This window comes from Acinonyx jubatus, chromosome B3 (genome assembly GCF_027475565.1).
Source record: "Acinonyx jubatus isolate Ajub_Pintada_27869175 chromosome B3, VMU_Ajub_asm_v1.0, whole genome shotgun sequence".
NCBI lineage: Eukaryota > Metazoa > Chordata > Mammalia > Carnivora > Felidae > Acinonyx > Acinonyx jubatus.
This window is the reverse complement of record NC_069386.1, coordinates 72,069,689-72,093,579: the sequence shown is the minus strand read 5'-3', so window position 1 is coordinate 72,093,579 and position 23,891 is coordinate 72,069,689. Positions and strand designations below refer to the sequence as shown.

The 23,891-nt window shown below is 53.2% G+C and overlaps 2 protein-coding genes across 2 annotated transcripts; both read right to left on the bottom strand.

The window, feature by feature from the left end:
* Nucleotides 1-9,527: 9,527 nt before the first annotated feature.
* REM2 (RRAD and GEM like GTPase 2) lies at nt 9,528-18,012 on the bottom strand. Its single transcript, XM_015086639.3, has 5 exons — nt 13,803-18,012; nt 12,224-12,565; nt 11,909-11,982; nt 10,974-11,181; nt 9,528-10,615 (listed from the first exon to the last, which is right to left on the bottom strand). The coding sequence occupies exons 1-5, from the start codon at nt 13,903-13,905 to the stop codon at nt 10,320-10,322; spliced, it is 1,023 nt and encodes a 340-aa protein (XP_014942125.2). The 5' UTR covers nt 13,906-18,012; the 3' UTR covers nt 9,528-10,319.
* A 138-nt stretch (nt 18,013-18,150) lies between these two features.
* LRP10 (LDL receptor related protein 10) lies at nt 18,151-23,651 on the bottom strand. The gene is made up of 7 exons (XM_015086667.3): nt 23,012-23,651; nt 22,572-22,616; nt 21,918-22,050; nt 20,994-21,184; nt 19,860-20,877; nt 19,397-19,526; nt 18,151-19,267 (listed from the first exon to the last, which is right to left on the bottom strand). Exons 1-7 carry the CDS (start codon nt 23,043-23,045, stop codon nt 18,680-18,682), a joined length of 2,139 nt encoding a protein of 712 aa, XP_014942153.2. The 5' UTR covers nt 23,046-23,651; the 3' UTR covers nt 18,151-18,679.
* Between the last annotated feature and the right edge of the window lie 240 nt (nt 23,652-23,891).

Below are 23,891 nucleotides of genomic sequence, written 5' to 3'. Positions count from 1 at the left end.
ACATTCTGCTCGTCAAGTGGCAAGAGGTGTTTGAGATCTTGAGCAGCTTAAGTACCAGGGAAGCATAAGCTCACCAGTTTTACCATTAGCCTCTGTGCCCGCTTTTGGCCCTTTTTGTAATGGAAATCCCAGTCTGGTATCCAAAGGGGCTTGGGGGTCTTACATCAGGGCTCCCAGGCCTTAAATCTGCTATTCCTTGGTCAGTCCCCTCAAGTCTTGGTTTCCATATATGGCTCTGCTTGAGATAACACAGACTAGGACCAGTGAATTCCAGAAAGCTGAGTATCCCAGGAATCGCCCTGAGGAAGGGGATGCACATTTCTTTTCTCTGCCGGCTTTGTAAGATACGTGACAAGGGGCCTGCCAGAACCTGGCTCACCAGTTAGGGACCAGCCTAGAGAAGAAGGTCTGAGGTTCAGGGGCAGAGCTCCGTGGGACTCCCCCATTCTCTTCTGGTCTCTATGGCAACAGAATGTTAAGACTGTATTGTCATGCTAAAAATATGGATAATTGCTGTTAGGTTTTAATTTGTCAGCTCTCAGACTTCTAACCAGGGTGAACAGTTTTTGGTGATAATTAGTTTCTGGGGTTGCTTTTCACACTTAAGTATTAAGTACTTGGTGCCTGCTTGTGGTATAAAAGGCCACTGGGACCCAGGACTAGGTCTTGATTCCTCCTATCCCAAGTACTGACCAGGACCGACCCTGCTTACCTGCTGAGATCAGCCAAGATGGGGTGTGTTCAGAGTGGTATGGCTGTATAGGCTGGTGCAGCCTCATTTGCTGCTACGGTTGCCTTTGCCACCACCTCCACCCTTTCCTGTTCTAATTTGCTCTCTTGGCCCCGGGGATAGGACAGAGGATACATTGTTTTTAGGTAGCAGCTGGCTGTGGCCCAGTCCCCCTGTAGTTATTGATTTAGCTGCTAATGCATCCTGAAAAGTACAGTGTGGACCATTTTTGTTAGTCATCCTGAGGCTATGGACTGGGCCGCCTCATGGCAGTTTTGAACTCTTCCAAACCATAAATACCCACAGGCTTTGCCTCCCTGCCCTCCTCAGATGGGTGTCTGTCTCTGCTTGGTTTCCTTATATTCCCATCCTTGCCTCCTTTGGTCTTTCTGCACTTTGGTTCCTGCCACCCTTCTTAGTTCCTCATACAGCCTCTTGTTGGGAGAGAGAGCGTGGTGGAAGTGAGGAAACATCTAAGACAGCTACTCTAGTCTTAATCCATATAAGGTGACAGCATCTAGTGGGTGACAGCTGGAGTCACTGCATGTGACTCAGTGCCTTCTTGTTACTCATGCTTGCATTGGAGGTGGTTGGAGTAGAGAGGAGGAGGCAGCAAACAGCCTCTGTGCCCAGCTTAAGGTAAAAGAAACCTTCAACCTCTCTTGTCTGGGCATGGCACCTGGGGCGAAGGTAGAGGAGAGACTGACCCGGATCCTCTACTAGCATAGAATTTCCCAACTGTCCTCAGTTCTAAACAGATGGTCACCTGACATTTGGCTTCTAGCCCATGCTTCTGCCTTTTCTAAGGCAGTGATGTTTTCCTCCCTGTTCTCTAAACTTCTGTGTTCTTGAAATTGGGTTTCTGCCTACTTCCTTCTTAGGTTCCAACAGCCCCCGATGTGAGCTACCAGAGGAAGCAGGTGTTTACCCTTTGAAACTTTAGTCCTGGTGCTTATGCAGAAGGAAAATAAGTTTACACCTTGAAAGGAGATGGTCAACCGCAGCCTCTCCTTTCTCTGTTAAGGAAGGGGTCTGGTGAGAATCCGGAAGTAATATTTAGACAGGGAGAAAAGGCTGTCCTGGCTTCGGAAAGTAGGAGGGGGTATAATGACTGTTAACATCGGTGCTGGGTTGTCCCGTCGTTGTGGGTTAGGCATTGTTCTAATCACTTTGTATGTATAGAGTTGCTTCAACCTCACAGTGACCTCTGAGGCAGACTCTTTTATCATCTTTGTGAACAAGGAAGAGGCTACCCAAAGGGTAAGTAACCTGCCCTGCGATTACACAAGTGAGTTTGGGATTCCAATCCAGGCAGTCTAGCTTCACATTCCTGGATCCTAATCTCAGCCTGCCTCTTGTGGAAGCCAAGGCCTTGGAGTCACTTTTCCTATATCTGTACCCAGAGTTCTCAGTATGTCCTGAACTTTTCCTCTTCCACGTCTGCTCATCTTGTTCTCTTTTTGCTCCTCTCCTGCTGGTTAAAATCCTGTCCATTAAGACTCTGAAGCTTTGCTAGTTGGTTTCCCTTTTCAGTATTCTTTGTCCCATTAGAAGTCTCATTCTGTCTTTATTTACAGTTCTGTGTAAACTCTACTAGTAGATGGTGATAGCCCAATGAGACAAGGCATCGACATGTCTTTTTCACTATTGCTTTCCTTCGCACATATTAGATGTCTTGAATTAATTTCCCCTCTGTTCAAGTCAGAGCTAAGCTTTCCAATGTCCATCCTGGCCTCCTCCTCCATTCATTCCTCACCCTCCAAGAGAGAAAGCAGCTTTACTCTTTTTGGTGTTACCATGGTAGCCTGTGATGCTTTCTGTCAAAAATGCTGCTTCCCATCCAACACAGACTGATGTTTCCATGGCAACCAGGTGAAGTCAGTAGTCATGAGCTGGATCCAGGAAAGAAATTCTGGTCTCAGAACTGTGTCTGAACCTTCTGGCTTCAAACATTCCTTCTCTTCTCTCCCAACTCTTACATTTATATCCAGAACTGATGTGCTCAGTTTGCTCTTGGTTGAGAGAGCTCTGAGAGGTGAAGCAGACCAACCAGTTTAGATCATACGGGAAGGTGGAGGCAAGGAAAGAGCTGATCATAGCTCACTTTTAAAAGTTGGATGTGTTCTGTTAGCTTTCCCAGATGATCTCCTCTCAAGAGCCCTTAAGGAGTTGGCTGCAGTTACTGGAGAGCCATTAAGCAGTTATTTTTTAGGGCAATGGTAGATGGATGAGGGCCCTGAAGACTGGAAAGGAGCCAGTCAGTGCTAGATTGCAGAAAGGAGAAGCAATGACCTTGGAAATCAGAGACTTGTCAAACTCTAGCCAATGTCCCAGAAAGGAAGGGAGCTTCAGTCAGCTTTCAGGCATCATGAAGCCTACTTGTTTAGAATGGGTGGTGCTGAAAATTAGCCTTTTCTGAACTGGGTTGGGCCCAACCAAGTCAGGAGACCTCCATCCTGTAGCAGAATGGTCACCCTCTGGGGCAATACCACATGGTTCGATAGCTCTTCTGTCACAAACCAGCTGAATAAACTTGGATGTTCATCACTTCTCTAACCTCGACTCCCCTTCTGTAAAAGGGAAATGATGACAATAGTACCTGTCTCAGGGACATTGTGAGGATGCAATGAAATGATTGTGTTGAGGGCTTAGAACTTGATATCTTGTCATTACTACTTGTCATAGCTACTGCCATCACTATCCCCATTCCTCTGGATGCCTACACACTTGACTCTACCTGACCTCATCTTCCAACCTCAGAGAATGCTTAATATATGCAGGGAGAGAAGTGAAGGTGAGGCAATGGTGGAAGTAAGTCTCAATTGTTCCTGGACTAAAGTCCCAAGCTCCCTAGGTCCTGGGTCACAAGCAGCTTAGTTTTCAGAAACACCAGTCCCACTGGCTCAATCTCTTTTTATGCCTCAAACTATAAATCAGAGCGAGACGGCTTTGAAAAATCAATGTGATTCTCTCCCTCCCCAACCCCTCAGTTACCTTCAGGGTACCTAGTGCCCTTTGCTTTGTCTGGCCGGGGAAAATCCTAGTGGTGTCTGCTACAGCCCTTTGCTTAGCCTCCCTCCTGACCTTCCGCAGGTTCTCCTGTAGCACCTGCCATCACTGGTCTCCAGAGCTCTGACAATTTCCTTTCAGATAAATGTTTTAAATCAGCACAGGTACTCTGCCTAAAGACATTATAACCTGAGCAAACAATGGAACACTAGGCAGTATAATACCATCACTGAGGCTTTGGTTGCCAATCACCCCCCTCCTTCCCCATCCTCTTCAAAACAACACAACTCACAGGGGGTTACCTGTGAGTCCTATGGGAGGCAAGTTGGACTTTGTGGACTGCAACTTAAATACTTTTTTATTTATCTTTTTAAGCAATCTCTACACCCAGGGTGGGACTCAAACCCACAACCTCAAGATCAAGAGTCGTATGTTCCACTGACCAAGCCAGCCAGGCACACCTTAAATTTGTATCTCCAGGGTGCTGCTCTGCTTGAGAGGTTAGCAAGCTGTCTGGATACCTGAATAAGGGACCTGGACACAGGTTGTAAAAAGCATTACTTCCACAGCTCATTTGGATAATGTTTGACAAATTACAAAGATACTAGGATTTGTATTTAGTCCTTATGACTATCCTACAAGGTAGGTAATGTTATCTTCATTTTACAATTGGGAGAGCTGAGATTCAGAAAGGCAAAGACGTTGAGAGTGGTGTCCTCCATCCAGAAAATCATGGGACTAAGTGCTAATTAAAATGTTTGCAAGGCCCACATTGAGTCTGTATTTGCATCTTGAGTCTGCAAGGTGACCAAGCCATGGAGCATGGCATCAAGCTACATACAGATGAGGGGCAGCTGGCTGGCCCAAAGATGGGTTGGGCTGGTGGAGTGTGCGACCCTTAATCTCGGGGTTATGAGTTCTAGCCCCACATTAGAGTAGAGGTAGAGATTACCTAAAAAAAAAGATTAAAAGGGACCTTGAGCATATCCATCAGAGAGCCACCAAGATGATAAAGTACTAAGCAGCAAGATGCTGCTTATTGGTTTTGGGGTCCCTTGACAACTTGGCTGTACCATCCACCCAAATTTGGCTGCCTTCTTACAGGAAGGGTGTTTACCTCACATGGTGGGCTGCCCACCATGTCTGTGTCTCCTGTGCATTTGCTCATGTAGTTTCACCACAGGGAGTTTTTTCTTCTTTCCCCCATCTATCCACAGCTTACATATATCCTTTAAGGCCCAGCTCCTAAAATCTGTCTTTAAATTCTGTTTCTTCCATTCAGAATTCTTAGAGCTCAGGACATAGCCCTCAGATAGTCAGAATGTGGTACAGTTTGCTGTTGTTGGCCCTGGTAGTGCTATTACCACCTTGTCCCATCTCTCCAGCTCATTTGTAAGCTCCCTAGGGCAGGGATAGTGTCACCTGTATTTGTTTTTCCCATAAGGTCCAGCACAGTGACTGGCCTATGGCAGTACTTGAGAGGAACAACAAGTATTTGTGGATGAAAGTCTAGGAAAAATTGACTTAGACTGATGTGGATAGAATTATGCTAGATGAATAAAAAGATGTATATGTATGGGTGGACTTTCTGGGAATGAGGGTTTAACCCAGAAGACTTGTGAAATGCTCCTCCACGACTGGCAGCCTTTTAGAAGACGAAAGGGGCGCCTGGGTGGCTTGGTCAGTTAAGCGTCCTACTTCGGCTTAGGTCATGATCTCGTGGTTCGTGGGTTCAACCCCATGTCAGGCTCTGTGTTCACAGCTTGGAACCTAGAGCCTGCTTCAGATTCTGTGTCTCCTCTCTCTGCCCCTCCCCTGCTCATGCTATATCTCTGTCTCAAAAATAAATAAAACATTAAAAAATAGTTTAGGAGAGGAGAGACCCTGCCCAGTCTCTCTAGAGAGGGTTAGATGCAGCAGGGCACAAAGGCCCAACTCTGAGCAGAGGCCCAGAGCAGAGAGATGCTTTCCAAGATGCAGGGCAGGCCTCACCTCTGGCCCCTCAGAGCAGAGCACACACAGCTCATGCTCTCAGCCAGTGAGGAGGCCTTGTGGGCCAGAAATCGCGGGGGTCGCAGGGGCCAGCTGGTAAAGGAGCAGAGACAAGATTGCAGTGGTTAAGAGGAGCATGAGGGCAGAGAAGACCTTACCTGGCACAAGCAGCTCAGGCCCCAGGGTCCTTTGCTGGTCTCTCACAGCGGCCCAGACCAGCAGCCTGGCACTATGCCTTGATCAGAGGGAGGTAGAAGAATGGCTTGGCTCTTGCAGAAGACCCCACTTTCCAAGTCTGACGGGAGCGTGGCTTCAGCTTCCGTCTGTTCTGAGCTCGTCCCTGTAGGCGTCTGGAGGGAACGCACAGATGGGTTGGGCTGATGGGACTGGCTGAGTTAGGGGGAGGGAAGCCTGTGGTGCGTGCAGTCCCCCTCCTGGGGGAGGCCCTGCCACCACCACCATCATCTTCAATATGCATATTTTCAGCTTCAGCCACGTGAAAGGCACTGGACCTTATTCCCCATCTGCCCCTTTGGCCACATTTGACCATTGGTGGTAGTCTTCCTTTAAAAGCCCTCCTCCTAGGGCACCTGGGTGGTTCAGTGGGTTAAGTGTCTGACTTTGACTTGGGTCATGATCTATCAGTCTTGTGAGTGAGTTCGAACCCTGCTCAGCCTCTGTGCTGACAGCTTAGAGCCTGGAGCCTGCTTCAGATTCTGTGTACCCCCCCTCCTCTGCCTCTTCCCTGCTCACACTCTGTCTTGCTCTGTCTCTCAAAAATAAAGAAATGTTTAAAAAAAAACAAAAATCTCCTCTTGGGGTGCCTGGCTGGCTCAGTTGGTAAAGTATGCTACTGTTGCTCTCAGGGTTGTGAGTCTGACCCCCCCGGTGCTAGGCATAGAGTTTACTTTAAAAAAAAAAAAAAAAAAAAAGGCCTCCTTCCTTGGCACTGGCCACTACCTGCACAATTCTAGTCCTTCCACGGACTGCCTCTGTGGTGGCTACATCTCCACCTTCTTCGTCTGCTTTGGTCCTTCTTTCTCTAGAACATCAAGGCTGTGTTTTGTTTTACATTATTTTATTTAGTTTTTGAACAGGTGGTATACGCCATAGTTAAACATTCAAAAGGAACAAAAAGGGCACACGATGAAAAGTACACTTCCTACACCTGTCTTGCCCCCACCCAACTGCCCTCCCCGGCAGCAATCAGTAGCATCCTGGTTTGTCATTTGTTGGGTCACAGACCCCTTTGGCAATCTATGAAATCTATGCACACTATTCTCAAGTGCATGACTGCATGGGCACATGAATTGTCCCACTTCACAAGAATCACAGCCCCTAAAGCCCATGTGTGATTTGAGGCAAGGATCCCAGCCAGTATTGTATCCTCTCCTTTGTACCTCCCTTAGCATGATTTGTGGGGTCTGGGGCAAAATTAAAATGCAGGGCTCCTTGCTCAAAGATTTTCAAGGCCGCAATAGCAACACATTCTACTGAGCACGGGGTGCCGTGTGACTGCTGCTCATCCTTTCCTCTGGCTCCTCTGCTGCCATCTTTTTTTTAATAAAACGTTTTTAAAAATTTTTAAATAATGTTTTTATTTTAATTATTTTTGAGAGAGAGAGAGAGCATGAGCAGGGGAAGGGCAGAGAGAGACAGAGAAAGACACAGAATCTGAAGCAGGTTCCAGGCTCTGAGCTGTCAGCACAGAGCCCAATGCAGGGCTGGAACCAGTGAACCACAGGATCATGACCTGAGTGGAAGGAAGTGGGACACTTAACCGACCGAGCCACCCAGGCACCCCTCTACTACCATCTTTATGGGAATTATTCTCATTTCTGTATCTCTTGCCCTAACTTGTTCTGAATTTCAGACCCAGATCTTTGGAGAGCTGCCAAAACCCCATATGGATATTCTAGCATCGCAAACTCAAGAGTCTCCAAAATGGATCCATTTACCCATGTCCTCCTCTGCCCTCTAACTCCCAGTTCCTCACCCACCACCTAAGACTCCCGCCTGTACCCAGTCATCGCAGTCCTGACTCACACCCGTAGTGCCTCTCCTTTCCCACTGCCTTCTCCCTATGGTCAGTACTTCATTACCTTCCAATATGTAAAGTTAATTGCCCGCTAAACTCAGCTTCTCAGGCCTTATCTTTGCTGCCCCAGTCCATGCACCTCTCCCAGCCTCCTCTGCCCAAGGACCATCCTGCTCATGTCACTTCCCGTACCCAAAGACCTGTGGTGACTCACTGCCTGCAGGCTTGGGCACAAACTCCTTTGCCTGCCATTTAAGGTACTTAAAAGTAGGGTTCCAAACCTTCTACACCGTGCTCATCTCTTACCCCCTCCCCTTAATGTCCCTGAGGTTTCAACCCAGCCATCTGTCTTTTAATGGGCCCAGTGTGTTTTTACACATTTTACATTTTGAAGTGCCTCTGTTCACGGTCCCTAGAGTTTCCTGGCCTATTACCCCATAGCCACGTAACTTCTCTGGCCTTTTCACCACAGCCACTGCCCATGGCCCCGGCCATTGTGTCGCTTACATTTCTTCTAGTGACCTTCTTCTTCCCCTCATCCTTACTGGAGCGGGAACCTCCGATGCAAAGCTGGATAAAATTAAGTATCAAGCAGACATGAGTGGGATCCCTGCTCTGTTGCTTACTGACCTCAGGCAAGTTACTTAAACTGTTTCTTCTACAGTATAAGAAGTAGTAACACCTTATATGGTCCTTAAAGAATTAACAGAGAAAAATTAATAAAGTCCTTAGGATAATGTCATTATTCATATTACCATCTCATAACCACTGATGCTGAACTGGTCCCCTTGGCTCCTTCCCACCAGCTACAAGGACTCGGGAGACATCTCATCCCTCCTCCATCAAGCTCTGGGAACCTGAGTGGGGTGGAGTGGAGGCCTGGCCCTCAGGTACTCAGGGAGCTATACTGCATGTCTGGGGTGAGGGGAGAGTGCTGCCTCTGCTCTCTTTGTTCAAACTCGTGGCTCAGCAGCAGACGTGGGCGTCCCCAGGGGGAGACACTGACAGCTTCAGTTCTCACACGGGCTTTGCAGGTGACAGTTGGGAGGGTGGAGGCCTGCCAGGGGAGGTGCAGGCCGTCCCCATCATGCCCCAGCTGATGGGCCTCTCTGATGGATGTGGGCCCCACCTTAAACCAGCCCAGGACAAAGCTCTGTATAGCTCTAGGTGCTAAATGTAGCCTCCAGCGCTTACTCTGCAGAATAAGGTCGTGTAAGGAGATGAGGTCTAGAGTCTATGGACCTGGTCCCATTGTGTCATTAAGTCACTAAATTACTTCTAGTATTTCCTTGCTCCTCTCCAGGGTTGTCTGCTCATCTACAAAGAGACAAGTTGGACCCAGCGATCTCTAAGGGCCTGTGGCTCCTTGTTACGGACTACAACCAAGACTGAGTCAGTTCATTTTTTTTTTTTTTTAATTTTTTTTTCCAACGTTTATTTATTTTTGGGACAGAGAGAGACAGAGCATGAACGGGGGAGGGGCAGAGAGAGAGGGAGACACAGAATCGGAAACAGGCTCCAGGCTCCAAGCCATCAGCCCAGAGCCTGACGCGGGGCTCGAACTCACGGACCGCGAGATCGTGACCTGGCTGAAGCCGGACGCTTAACCGACTGCACCACCCAGGCGCCCCATGAGACTGAGTCAGTTCTGAAGCCTCTGTAGAGGTAGGTTTAGGTTCTTTGCTCCTCTGGGCCTAAGTTTTGTCTCTAACAGTTTCCATCTACATCTATCCCTTCTGCAGGGCTTTTGAGAACAGAGTCAAAATGAGCAAATGTAGTAGAAAAGTTCTTTATTGAAAAGGGAAGGGTGGCTCTTTTGCTGGGGCCTCCTGGGCCCAGGGTGCTGCCTGCTCAGCTCTTAACAATGGCATCTGAAGGCAAGAGTCTATCCAAACCTTACCTTTAATAACCTTAAAAGGGAAGTGCCGTGATGTAGTGGTAAATCACAGAATCGATTCTGAAAAATGGCACTTCCAGGACTTTGCCTTTAAGAACTTCTTAAAGGCAAAGTGGACAAGTGCAGCAGATAAGAGCCAGCACGTTTTGGGAGAAGTCTCAAAGAAGCATCTCCAGTGTTTTTACCTTTAAGGATGTCTTAAAGATGAGGCGTGTTTGCGCAGAGAACTGTAAAGAGGTCTACCAAGCACCTTTCCAGTTCTCACTTTTAGGGTCTCTTTACAGGAGAGGTGGTCAAGCGCGACTTAATAAAAGTCAAAGTAGCTCACAGAACTATATCCCCTCCTGCCCGCCAGAAGCCGCCTGGCCCGCCGACCGCAGCGCGCCCGCCCGCGGGTCTGCGTCCTCGCCTTCTAGGCGCTCTTGGGCGGGGAGGTAGCCAGGGTACGCGTGGTGGCAGGGCTGGGGGCGACGCCCACCAGGGGCTGGGGGCAGGGGGCCCGCCCCCCGCGGCCACACCCGCGCGCCCTCGGACTTTTTGGTTTACTAGACGGTCTTCACAAAGGAAGCCGCCGTACGGGGGCGGGGCGGGGTGACGGGGTGAGCTGAGGGCGCGGTGACCATGGCGACCGCGGTGGCCATGACGACCGCGGCTCAGAGCACGGAGAGGTCGTGACACGACCTGGAGCGCTGCTTGAAGAACTTGGCGTTGCGCGGCACCAGGTTGGCAAGGAAGCGCTTGGCCTTCTTGGTGAGGCTCTCGCGGCGCGCGGGCGGCGCGGGGCCGTCGGGGCTGCCCCACTCGGGCCGCGGGCCCCCGGCACGGCTCCGGCCCCGCCGCAGCCGGATCTGGCGCACCGCGCCCTCGAAGAGCTCCCGCGTGTTGTGGTGCAGCGCCGCCGACGTCTCGATGTGCTTGCAGCCCAGTGTCCCTGCCAGGTGGCGGCCCTCTGCAGGAAGGGACAGGTTGAGGAGCCCGCGGGCTACACTGGGCCCGGGGGCCGGGGGCCAGGCAAGGGTGGGCCTGGGGAGATGCCTGCTGTGCAGTACAAAGGGGTCCTGGCAGGTGAATCTCTTGCAACTGAGAACAGGCAGGGATCAGGTGGAGGGTCTTGGTGGTGCGGAGGGAAGGAGATAAAGGGGCCTTGGCGAAGAGGTGAGGAGTGAAGAGAAGGGGTTCTCCGGCGCTAGACATGGGTATTGGGAGTCTGCCCTTAGCCTGTCCTGGAAGGGTAGAAGGTCCTTGTGAAGAGGTCACTTGGAATCTCCCCTGAGATTGCAAGTGTTAATTAGGTCCAGGATACTCACCCTCCAGTGAGACCTCCCGCGAGCGGGCTAGGTCGCTCTTGTTTCCAACAAGGATGACAGGGAGGTCGTGGTGGGGCCTCTCAGCCCGGAGCCGAAGTAGGGTCTCTGGAACTTTGGAGAAGCTTCGTCGGTCGGTGACTGAGAAGACGATGAGAAAGGCATCCCCGGTCTGAAGGCAGTGGTCCCGCAGCCAGCCCCCTGCGTCCCCCTGCATGTGGGCAGACAGTGGTGGGATGTCAGGGCTGGAGGCATGGGAGAACCTGTTCCCCACCTACATCTCAAGGATGAAGAATCTGGATGTGAGGGAGAAGCCACCTGCTTAGGACAGCAGAGCTAGTTAATGGCATAATCTCCATCCCTAGAGTGTGTTGCAGAGGAGAAAGTAGTTTGTAATGTGAGCCCCGCATGGAAGAATTGGGGAGATAGGGTCCTAGGCTAGGGTAGCCCATCCTACTTTCATATGCTTAAGCTCTTAACTTAAAAATGAATGCTCTTCAGCTGTATGTAATCTGGCCTCTCATTTCTATGTGGTAACCATTTTTGTCCAAATATTCATAAATCCTCACTTATTTCCCTTCCTTGATATTCCAGAGCCCTGAGCTCTTGTCCTATCAGGTAAGACTCTTCCAGGCTGAAACACGTATGGATGGGGTCAATTTCAGGGTGTGTAGCCTGGCTTGCAGCTTCAGGGTTTGTCAAATTCAGATCCTAACTTTCCTCAGGGTCAGAAGATCCTGGAAAGACAGCGGCTCTCAGTGCCATGGTATGCACAATTGATGTGGGCCTTTGCTCTCTGGATGACACATATGAAAGGTCATATGTCCAGTACATATTAAAACCAGGGCCTACAGAGCCACCCGCCTTCAGCCAGACTTTGCCCCTCCCCAGCTCTCCTAGGTTTCATTGCCTGCTTACAGCCCTGTCTTAGTTCTTACCTGTTCCCAGATGTCATAAACAATTAGAGTCACTTCCTCCTTATCCACCATGATGCGTCTTTCATAGGTATCCTCTGTTGGGAAATAAGGACAGGGAATAGAGCCCATCAGGAGGCTCCCCAACACTCATGAGACCTGGTAACCAGGGACGCCTCAGATCCCAGCACCAGGGACCCCCTCCAGGGAGGTTGCCACAGAAAGCATTGCAGTAACTTCTCTTAGGTTTTGGCCTCTGGGGGCTGCTCATGCCTCTTGAATCCCTGACTAGGGGTCCGCAGGTGCCTCTGACCCTTTCAGGGTTTCCCCTCCAAATACCTGGGTTCTCTGGCTCATGAGCACTATCTCCCTGGAGACCGCCGAAAGTGCCTGCTAGGGTGCTCTTGCCCACGCCGCTCTCCCCTACCAGCATGACCTTGAAGATGCCATCTTGTTCGGTGGGGGCTGCCTCCCCCGAGCCCAAGGAGTCAGAGGAGCCAGAGGATGAGGCTTGAGGTGGCCAGTCAAGTTCATCTATAGCTTGGGCACGCCGCAGCTGGTGCTTGTAGGGAACAGGCATACTGCCTCTTCGTCTGGGTGCCCCTGGGGCTGGTGGTGGCCCACCCCGGTCCAACCCTGCCAACAGCTTCTCTGGCTTCTTCAACAGTGTGGCATCTGTTTCTGAGGTGGGGGGTAGGCAAAGAGAAAGAAGCTATGAGTGAAGGTATGCCTGGCCATCTGCAGAGGGCTCAATCCTGGCTGCTCTGGCTTCAGAGGCCCAGGTGATGACCATGCCCCAGAAGGAGCTGAGAATCTTTGGTCTGACTTCTTACACTGAATTCCCTCAGAAGCCTGAACTGGTGGGGCTCTGAGGAGCTGAGCTGAAGGCTTAGCCAGTGTGGTTCCAGCCACAACCTGTTTAAAACATGCCCCATGCAGGGGAGGCACCTGTGGGCAGGCTCGCACACCCACTCACTCTTCACACTGACACACAGGCACACCCCTAGACTAGGCCTCTGGCCCTGAGGGCTGCCCCTGTTTCCACCAAGAGGCCCTGCCTTCCACTGCTTCCTCACTGGTTGTCCCCACACTGGGGAGGGGCACAGGGGATGAGAAGCTGAAGCTGCTGCCCAGGTTCTGGGGGGTAGGTACTGGTAGAGTCAAAAACTTTGTGGGGAGCCTATGCCCAGGGAAGGGCCTTTGCTCATTACGATGTGTGCATTGGGTCCCCCTCCACGGTGTGTGAGAATTGCCGCCTCTTCGCTTCTTCAAATGGCCCTCTAAGTGAGCACTCCTGGTGCATGGCTGTGTGTGAGAACCCTTTTGCATCTCTGACCTTCCCGTGAGTTCCAGAGAATCTTGTGTTCATGGTGAGGTAGAGGGAGGGAGGGAGAGAGCGAGAGAGCGGGAGCATGAGCGAGAGGGAGAGTGACAATGCATGGGTCAGGGTAACTGGAGGAAGAACGACAGACACAACAAAGGGGGATGGAGAGAGGCTGGAAATAGCCCAGGATCAATACTTGGCTGGCAGCCAGGGCCTCCTCGAGCCAGTGAAACCCTTACAACAGGTCCCCAGGGTAGCCCCCAGCCTGTGATTCCCAGGCTTGTGGGCTGCCCCTTTCCTTTCCCCCATCCCTCCTGCCCATCCCAGCCTCATGGGAATGAGGCTGACCTAGGGGCTAAGCACCAGTTTCCCCAGCGAAGCCCCGGAGTGATGGGGGGTGGGGGTGTTTAGGCAGCACTCCGCAGCCCCCAGCCCAGCCCAGCCTCAGTCCTGGTGTGAGCGGGAGGCTTCTCCACTTCCCGAGTTGCTGTTTGGGTTCAAGCTCCATCGGCCGCCAGTTCTGACCTCCCCACCAGGGCTTCAGCTCCCACCCGCCGTGGTTTCTGCTGGAAACCTGCCCAGCTCAGCCCTCACCTGGTATGGGCGTCCCGGGGGGGGAGGCCTGGTGGCTGCCGGAGGGGCAGAGTGCTGTGGTTTCTGTGTCTGTGTCCATGTCCGTGTCGAGGTCCGTGTGCATCCGTGTGCGTGTGCAGCCCAGCCGCTTGCAGTCCCCGCTCCCTCACTCAGCAGGACTGTCAGCTTTTCCCTTAAATACCACCCCCATTCCCCCCCCCAACACCTGGGGAAGTTGTCCCGCCCCCCGATGAGGTCACACATGCTAATGAGCAGTGATGTCAGCGGGATTCCCTCCTTTCTGCCCACCCCCCCTTCCTTTGTGTGGCTTCCCTCTGGGAGCACACACACTGCGGAGTCTGGCTAAGACCTGAACAGACTGGAGTCAGAGGAGCAAAAGAGACAGGTGTTCAGAGAAGTGGGCTGAGGGGTCAGTGGGTAAGGAAGTGGAGGATGGCCAGAGGCAAGGGCCCAGGGACTGGGAGTCCAGGAACCAGGACTGTGCGTCATTTGTGTACTCTCAGCCTCCCAGCCCAGTGTCCAGCTCAGAGTGGCTGCTCAGTGGCTAAATGGAGGGCCTGGAGGCAGAAACCAAAAGACACCGGTCACCCTGGCACCAAGCTTCCCCATCACCCTCTCCTTTCCCATACCACCCCTTCTGGGTTAAGACACACCAGAGTAGCCACTTCCCAGCTGGGCCCCTAGGCAGATGGGGGCTCTAAGGAAGGGGAGATGGCTGCCTTGTTTGGGCAGCTTCATTCTGTCACTACGTTTAGGTGGATGCGAACCATGTGGGCTCCCCTTCTCTCCCTCCCTGCCAGGCCCACCAACCTGGTGTTAGTACACAGGTTGAGCTTAGCCCTCTAGAAGTTCCCAGTCCCAAGTGCCAGCCCCCTCTCCACACTCTCCAGGGCACCACCAGGCCTCCTGGGCTACACGATGATGTCTGTGTCTTTGTGGGAAGCCAGCATGGCACCTCTCCTTTACTGCTCCTTTTCTGCCAGCTTCCTTTTCCCTGTCTGAGTGCCAGATCCTTTTTCGTGTGGAAAGGCCCTTTCCCTTCAGATCAGCTCTTATCTTTCTTCCCGACGCTGCAAGCACGCAAACATACCTTCTGATTTTCTGGCTCCTCCTCACCCCATGTTTGCCAGGTGCTGTGTGAAGCAGCTTCCTGCATTATCTCCTGTCATTCTCATGACCTGAAGGCTTAGAGTGGTAGGGGGGTAGCCTGTCCCCAAATCAATCATCAGCTGGAAAATGGGGACACCAGGATTCCCACCCTGGTTCTTCCAACGCCAAAGACTGTTTTTCATCTGCCTTGCTGCCTTCTTTGTCTTAAATATTCCAACTGTCCTCTATTATTTGGAACAGTCTGTATTGTAATCTTCAGGGGACTCCTCCAACGGAAGAGACAAATAGTAATCATGGACTAATGTGCAGTAACACTTCACTGACCGGAGATGAACTACGGGGCAACGTTTGGGGTCTAGGGGGAGCAGAAGGGACCCCTGAGCAACTACAGTACTTACATACTTTACTCATTGGATAGACTCTCCAGGCTTCAATCACAGCTTCCCTTGTCCTTATTTACAATTTCAGTATGTGTCTATGTGTTCCTATACTCATTACAGGAAATTACAGAACATTAGAGTAACAAGTGACCCCTGATCACCCAGTAGCAAGGGCAACAACACCACAAAACACTTTAAAGGTGTCATAAGCATTTAAAAAGTCATCTAAGAGCATTTTGGCAAAAAGGCGAACAGCTTCCCTGACACTGTTACAGCTTCTGAAAACATTGTTATAGAGAAGCCATTGGTTTCTATGAATGATCCTCAGCCATCTGGAAAAATTTGTGTTCTATTGCAGATGTGCTGAAGACTGTTTAGAATGATTTCCTTCCAAAATGAGTTTTAAAAGTTTTATATTGTAAAGGGGTGAGCTTCATATATCTGGAAAACCCACTTAGGTGGTTGGATTAATTTCTATGATACCATATAAGAGTGAGACGGGGGCTGCAGACCCCAGGAAGGATTATTGACCATGACCATTGACTGTGCTTTGGGTCACAGGAGCCAGCTGGGTTTCACCTTGAACCACTATCTCTCTTATCCCACTAGTAAGAAGTGGAGGAGGGAATAACCTGAGAAATGTTGGCTCTCCTCCACGGGAGAGTCTGTGGAATAGTGGGGCAAGGGTGAAATTTGGAACTGAACCAATCCAGGTTTAAATCTGCCTCTGTGTAGAGACTGGGCTAGTCTCCTAATTCCTCTGAAACTGCTTCCAAACCTATGAATTGGGATTATGATGCCCATGGCACAGCCTTGTTTTGAGGGCTCACTACACATGAAAAAGGATCTGGCACTTAGCAGGTTGCCCAACTATTTGGTGCTCCCACAACCTCAGGCAGTGCAGCTAGGGGTCCCTCTCCTCTCCCAGCAGGGCCTGGAGCTTGGTTCAGTCCCAGATTCTTAAGGACTCAATGCTGGTATGTGCTGTTATCTCAGATTCCCAGCCTGATCTCCATCTCATGCTGAGACACCTCCCTCCTCTGCACTGAGAGCCTTGACAGGAGTCCCATGCCCTAATACTGGGCACTTTGGATAGTGTTGTCTCTGTCCTGATAGGATGTGAGGTGGCTTTGTTTCTTTTTCCATAGGGCTTGGTGCAAATAAACTGCTCCCCAGTTCCCCACCCTCTCCTGGGTGGGACCTTCTGAGTTTCCCATGTTGCCTGTACAAGGCTAAGTCCCCTCTTCCCACCAACCTGGGGCTTCTCTGTGGCTGACAAAAGTAGCATTACCCTTTGCACCTTCTAGAGCATACACCCAGCACCTAGAGAAACTTCTTTCAGGCTCAGGACACACAGCCCTTCCCAGTGAACTCTACCCTCAGGTCTTCCCTCTGGCTTCCTGAAGCATTCCACCCTGAGGAGCATTCTTTTAACATGTCTTTGTCCACAAATTACAAATAACACCAGGAGGTCAAAGATCTGGAGCAGGACAAGTGATGAGGCTATCAGCTGAAGGAGAGGAGCAAGGGAGAGGGTGCAGACCAGGAGATGGGGAGGTGTGGAAGGAAAATCAGCATTCCCTGCTTCCCTCGGCCTTTCACTAGGGGAACCCAGAGACTGTTAGCACTAGGGAAGGAAGACCCAAAGGGAGAAGGGTATGCAAGGATGGGGATCTCTGAAGTCCCTTCCCCAATCTCTGGAGAGGGTCTGGAGTCAGAGGAATCTGGGTCTTTCCCAAGATCCCTCAATCCAGGACTATACCATATTCACTCTCTGCCACTTCCCTAGGCTCTTGCTCACTGAGAGGAGGAAACATGCGGTTGGTGCTGGGTGTGTGGACGTGGGCTCAGACACAGGCTGTAATTAACAGGGCCCTTCCGCCAGAGGCTGGGGCTAGACCAGGCCGGCCAGGAAGGGTGAGGGTGAGCCTGAGGAGAGTCTGCTTCTGTTCGGGAATGCCTCGGCTCCATGCCACCCCCATAGACGCCTTCTGTATCCCTTGTCCCAGTTTTCATTTCAAACTCTGGGACGGCTTCTGTCACCTCACTTACCAGAGGCTGGGCTCCAACATTTCTCCAGGTTATTCCCTCCTCCATCACCCACTCTAGCTCTTCAGCTCTGGCCACTGCTTACACTCCTGCCTCTTTTCTTAGGAGGCCTGGGGTCCAGCCTGCAGCCCTAGCCCTCACATCTGCTTAGTTTTCTTATCCTGTGGATTCTCACTGTTCCTAGAATCCACAAGTCTATTCCACCTATGGACCACATTCTTCAGAGTCTAGTTTGGGCCCTCTTCTAGGCAGACCTTTTTGGATTTGGTCAAAGTGATGCCAGCATCTTCACACCCCAGACGTTTATGATTTTTTTCTCTCAACTTATTTTTGCCTGCTTTGAGGCATCCTGGCCAAGAGTTCCCCTATCTTGCACAGGACAGACTGTAACTGCTTGGTGGGGGTGGAGGGTAGAGGCCAGGAGTTAAGGCTCCTGTGTTCCCCTAGGGACATTCTGCTTCTATGATCTGTGCTCTGGGAGTACTCCATGAATGGGAACATTCCCGCTACAGCGCCCAGCTGGCTCACTAGACTTCCGGCCTGGTGGTGAGTAAAGAGGCTTGGTGCTGACCCCTGGTGTCAGTCACCGTAGGGCTGAGCCCCAGGTAATAGGTGGAGGTGGTGGAGAGGGTCAGTCCTTAGGGTTCCTAGAGTGGTGTAAAAACCAAGGGTATGTGGTTAGAAGAAGTAGGAAGAGGGCAGCGTTCCGAGGGCAGAGCAGAGACCTTCACAGGGAGGGGCAAGGCGAGGGGAGCGTAAGCTGAGATGGGTAGAGACAGGGCTCAGGTTATAGCTCATTTACAAAAATCTTAAATTTCTGGTTCTTTTATTTTCAACCTTGACTTGCTGGGCAATGACCTAGCTATGGGACAAAAGCAGTTTTTGTGCTCTTTTTATGAGCCAGGCCCTGCAGGAAGGATCACAGTCGGCAAAACCTCAGGCCCTGCCCGAATCCTTCCCTTGGGTGCTGGAGATCTCCAGCCAATTGACATTCTGGTGCTGAAAGGCCACTTTGGGGTAGGGGTTTGGTAAGGATGGAGTGTCCGGGCCTGTGACCCTTTAAGAAATTTACTTTTTAAAAACAGCCACCTGAGTGGTGGTGTGGGAAGACAGTGGTGGTAGAGAAACGGTGGTCTCTGGGCATGTGCGGAGGGAGCTCTGTGTGAGCCCTCTCCCTTCCTGAGGGATACCTAATTTTACAGCAGCTACACAGGGTCACAGGAGGCCTGCCAAGTCCCCTCAGACAGAGGGTCAGGGAGGGAAGTAGCGAAAGGGAAGCTGAGTTGCCCTCTAAAGGGTTGTCACTGCGACCAAAGCCCCCAAGGGAGCTAGGTCACCTCAGGCAAGCAGTGGCTCATCCTCTGCTTCGACTACCCAGACCCCTGGCTCAGCCAGTGGCACCAGAAGCACATCGTCCTCATCCTCTGGGGACAGGACTGTTGTGTGGGGTTCAGGTGGGGTCCGGGTTGGTCCTGGGGGCCGAAGGCTGGGCAGAAGGCGGCCTCGCAGGGCCTGCACCACTCCAGACAGCAGTGATGACTCTGGGGACATGGAGGGCGGTGGCCCTGGGGCCTCAGAGATGGTAGGGAGGGCTGGAGATGTGCTGGTAGGTGGGAGGGGAGCCTTGACGGGCAGTGGGGGTGCCTGTTCCCCATCCTGCCCACCTTCCGCCCCGCCCTCATGGGCCGGACCTGTGTTGCCATCTAGGGACTCAAGGGGAGCAGCAGAGGGTGTGACCTGGGATCTGGTCTCTGGGTTCCGGGCTGGGGGGTTGGTTCGAGGAAGCAGGCCCCAGCGGCGTAGACGGCGCACCAGGCGGCGCATAGAGCGGCCCCTCTGGCGGCGGCGGGCACCTGAGGCACCCCCTGGAGTCATATCCTGGCGCAAGATCTGTAGCAGAGAACGCAGGTTGCCCAGCACTGAGTTCTGCAAGGAGAGGAGGCAGACATCAGAGTCAGGGAGGTGGGGAGGGCCAGGAGCCTCAAAGAAGAATGGTACAGGCGCAGGGCCACGGAGGCTGGGAAGCAGGAAGTACTGGGCCGGGAGGTCACTTACATCATTAGGGTTCTCCGTAGGGAAGTCCTCTACTGGTGGGATGGCACCCTGGGCAATGAGCTGCCCATAGGAGGGTGGGGCCTGCTGCTGCACAATCTCAGCCTCCATCCGGGACAGGGGCGCGAAGATGCTGGAAGGAATGAGGGCAGCTCAGTCACAGGTGGTGCCGGCCAGAGCAGCCTGTCCTAGCCTGGACACGTCTTTTCCCTCCACACCCAGGCCAAGACCACTGAGCTATGTATGCCCTGGCTTTCCCAAGAGCCATGCGAGGTTCCCCTCCTTCTTGGAGACTGCCTTCAGGATCTAGACCTGTCCTTTCCTCAGAGGAGCACCCCCATCCCCAAGCTGGACAACTCCAGGAGCCAACCCAGAAGCAGGTCACCAGAGCCTGTCCCCAGTGTGGGCACCCTCAGGGTCTTCCCCTCAGTCCCCCGCCCCTGCAGCTGGCTGCACCCTCACTGACCTGTACTCCTGGGTGCGAATGGCATAGAGCTTGCAGGTGCAGCCCAGGGCAATGACCAGTAGCAAGCCGCACACCAGGCTGCCAATGACCGCAGCTGTAATGACCTTGCGGGGCAGGGCATAGGAACAGTCCCACTCATCGCTGCCGTCGGCACAGTCTGGCTGCCCGTCGCACACCCATGTTTCATACACGCACTTCTCGTCCCGGCAGCGGAAGTTGCCAGGCTGGCAGTGCCGGCAGCGTCTCTCGTCTGCTCCATCAGCACAGAAAGTCTGGTAGTTGCAGCGGTCAGCGGGCAGGTAGCAGGCTGTGGTGCTGGTTGTGCCAGCAGGCCCACAGGGGAAGTGTCCAGGTGGGCAGCCGGGGCAGTTTTCCTCATCCGTGCCATCGGCACAGTCCCATGAGCCATCGCAGCGCTGGGCCTCACTGTAGCAGCGCTCACCGAGGCCCTCACTAGCCCCCAGGCCAGTGCCTAAGCCGCAGGGCCGATCCCAAGGCAAGCAGTAGCCTCGCACATGGTAGGTGGCGTTGAAGCCCCGACCATGGCTCCAAGCAACTGTGTGGTAGGCCACGATGGCCTGGCCAGACAGCGTCTCCACGGTGACAGACTTGCCATTGCTGAAGTGGGTGAGGCTGCGCAGTAGCCGAGGGGTCTTGGGAGGCCCAGGGCCATCATACACATGTACTGCATCTCCATAGCCCAGGTCCAGGGCCGTGAAGCGCACTGCCAGGCGCCGGCCATCATGGGGGTCCAACAGCCAGAGGCAGGACTGGGGGTGGGAGCCTGAGGCCAGGTGTGAGTATCCAGGGGAAGAGAAGACCCCGTAAAAGTCTTCCAAGGTATGATTGCAGGGTGGGGTGGGGACAGGGGCTGGGGTCAGGTCAGGGAAAGGGTCTGAGCTGCAACCTGCCTCATCAGAGCCATCGCCACAGGCATCAATCCTGTCGCAGCGCTGGGCCAAGGGCACACAGCGGTGGTTCAGGCACTGGAACTCCTCCTCCAGGCACATCAGCCAATCTGCAGAGACATCATGGAGAAGACACCATGAAGCACCAGAGTTGGTAGGATCCTCCCCTCCTCTCTGGGGCTTCTATTATCTGTTCTTCTAGTCCCATGGACAGCGTACAGCATACCTTGGCTGTAGGAGAGCAGGAAGCCCTGGCCCACGGGTGCTCTGGCCCCAGCATAGCTGTAGGTGATGGTGACATTGCCCCCAGGCAGCTGCAGAGGGCTGGCTGGTGCCTCACACAGGGAGATCTGTGGCTGGAGAGGGGAGCGCAGGATTAAGCGCTCTGAGCCACAGGCCAGGCGCAGTTTTTGGAACCTAGATGGGTGGAAGAAGGCAGGATGTGAGATATTCGTGACCACCACTGGTTTCTTCCTCTCCCAGTGCCGTCAGGCCCCTTGTACCCCAAGAAGCACAAACCCCTGCTCATCCATAATCCAAACAGCCAAATGAACTCAGCCAAATTCCTTTGTAGTCAATGGCAACAGTCCTAACAGAGGCCCGTGGCAGCACGGCATTCTGATCCCTCAGGCTCTCCCCAGACTGCCCTCTCCCTTCACCTACTCCTTTCAGGATAAATTCATGGAGAGTGAACTCTGTGAAGCAAGTAGCCAGGTACTTAACATGGGTCCCAATCTTATGGCTCAAGGTCAGAGGAGACTGAGGAGAGACCTGTACCGTTTAAAACATCTCGGGAGGCTGAGGTAGGTTCTAAGCTAATTAGGAATAGCTTTTGAAACCCAGGCAAGGATGTGCAATGGACTGAAGGACTCCTCAGGGCAGCCGTATTGGAGCCCAAGGACTGTTTCTAGAGTGACTGCTGTCCTTCAGAGATGACTAGAATCCAAGCTAGATGTCTGCCCCAGTTCACCTCCAATTTACTGTGGCCCACAATAAGCCAGGTTTTTAGGGAAGACTAGGCCAAATCAAATCCTACTCTTTCCCCTGTTGACAGGAATGGAAATTCCATGAAGAAGTGATTCCTGAAGGCTTTCCCATGGTGGAGGGGGTTAGGGGAGGGAGGGTAATAGGGTCTTGTCCCGTTTCTCACCTGACTGTCACAGTCTGCTCCTTGCTGCCCAGGATGAGCCACGTGCAGTTAGCAGGTGAGCTGCGGCTGTCCCGCAGGGGCCTCTGTAAGGTACCCTGCACTTCCAAGAGCACTGCCGGGGGGTCCTCACAGGCTGGAGAGTGAGGAAGGTAGGGACACTGGTTGAGAGCCCATTACTGTCACAGCCCCTGCCCCCAGGCTTGAGGCTTCTAAGGGTCTGAGCTCTTCAAGAAGGAGCAGAGAAACTGCCCTTCTCCAACCACACATACACACACTTTAAAATCAGTCTTCAGCTGGCCCCCTTCCTTCCCACACTCATTATAGCTTCACCTTAAGTATCAACACCAGAAACAATCTGAGGTTGGCTTTGTGCCAGCCGCTGGACCAGGAGGAGCAGGAGGATACTGTCTCTACTATCAGGGAGACTACATTGCAGCTAGGGAGACCAAGCATGGATATTTGGAAAAACAAAATAGTATGTAACTACCAGGTGAGAGCTCACACTGGATGTTTCCCCGTTTGTAGAATAAGGGTGGATGATCTCCACTCTAAAACTACCGTAGGTGCCAGAGGAATTTAGGGAAGAGAGAATCCTTCTCAAGGGTCTTCTCTCACTACCAAACCCTTGGGGCCCCAGGGGCATCCTTTACGCACCAGGATTTGGGAAAATGATCCGGTCTGGATAGGCCACAGCGCCTCCTAGAGGAAGAGCAGGAAAGGACAGGAGAGTTAATCGCCCTTAGTTTTCTTCACCTGAGTAACTCAAGGAGGAAAGGAGCCATCTGGGATTTCCGGGTAGTTTATGGGAAAGGGGCAGTGGAGCAGGGGAGGATGCGGTGTGTGACCTCGAAGGAAGCCACAGCAGCACGGCCGATGGGGTAGGCACGCCGATCTAGGGAAGCCTGAAGGAGGATGAGGGCTGAGGGGAGCGGCTCGAAGCTTCCCGGAGGTTGGGGAGGGAGCTTCGGATGCGGCGGCAGGCGCTGGGGGGCACCGCCAGGCAGGGAAGGTGGGGGACGGCAAAAGAGAGCGCCCGGACTCTGACAGCCCCAGGGGCGGGGTGTCGGGTTAGTAGTCTTGTTTCGGTTTCTCACCTAGGAGGAGGAGGAGGAGAGTGGTGGGCAGCATCCTGAGTCGTCCGGGGGTGCAGGAAGAGTCCCGGAGCTTCAGTCGTCTATCCAGTGGGAAGGCGGCGCCGCTCCGAGCGTCTAGGCTCCCCACTGCCGCTTCCCCGAGGGGGCTGCATGGCCCGGGCTCCCCCACGGGTGCTCTGGATGCCAGGGCTGGGGGCGGGGAGGCGGCGGCCGTCCGGGAGCAGGGGCGGTGCCTCTCGCCAACTTCGGAGTTGTTTTCCCCCCGCCGCCGCCGCCGCCGCCGCGCTCTCTGCCGCGCTCTATCCCGAGGCCGGCTTCGAAGCCCCGGGAATCGGTTCGAGGCCCGGCGCTGGAGCGCGCCCTCGCCCAGAGCCCGTCCGCAGGCCGCGAGAGCCCCTGTCCAGGCCCTGCCGCCACCTGCCGGGGCTTGAAGCCACTTCCTCTTCCAGCCAAACTTTGCCGACGGTCAGCCCCCAGGGCCGGCCCGGGCGCGGCTCAACTTCTCCTGCGCGTCCAGCCGGAGGGACGCGGCGGGGAAGCGGGGGAGGGGGATAGGAGGCTCGGCCCAGCTCCCCGGCCCTCGCCCGGGCGGTACCCCGGCCAGCCCAGGGGTTGGAAGAGCGGGGCGGAGGGAGAGGGCGGGTGACGAGCCTGGCCCCACCCCTGCCAATCAGCGCTCTCGCCCCGCCCACCCCCTCTCCTTAACCCCTTTCCGGCCCTGCCGGGACCCGTCAGACCCGCCCTCGGCTAGGCTGTCCGCCTCCACTTTGAACTCGGCTTTGTTCGGTCTCTTCCGTGACACGTTTGTTAACAGGACTCGTTGGCCAGAAGACAACTGCTTATTCCGTAACTGTCTTGTCTTTCCTTTGGACCCTTAAAC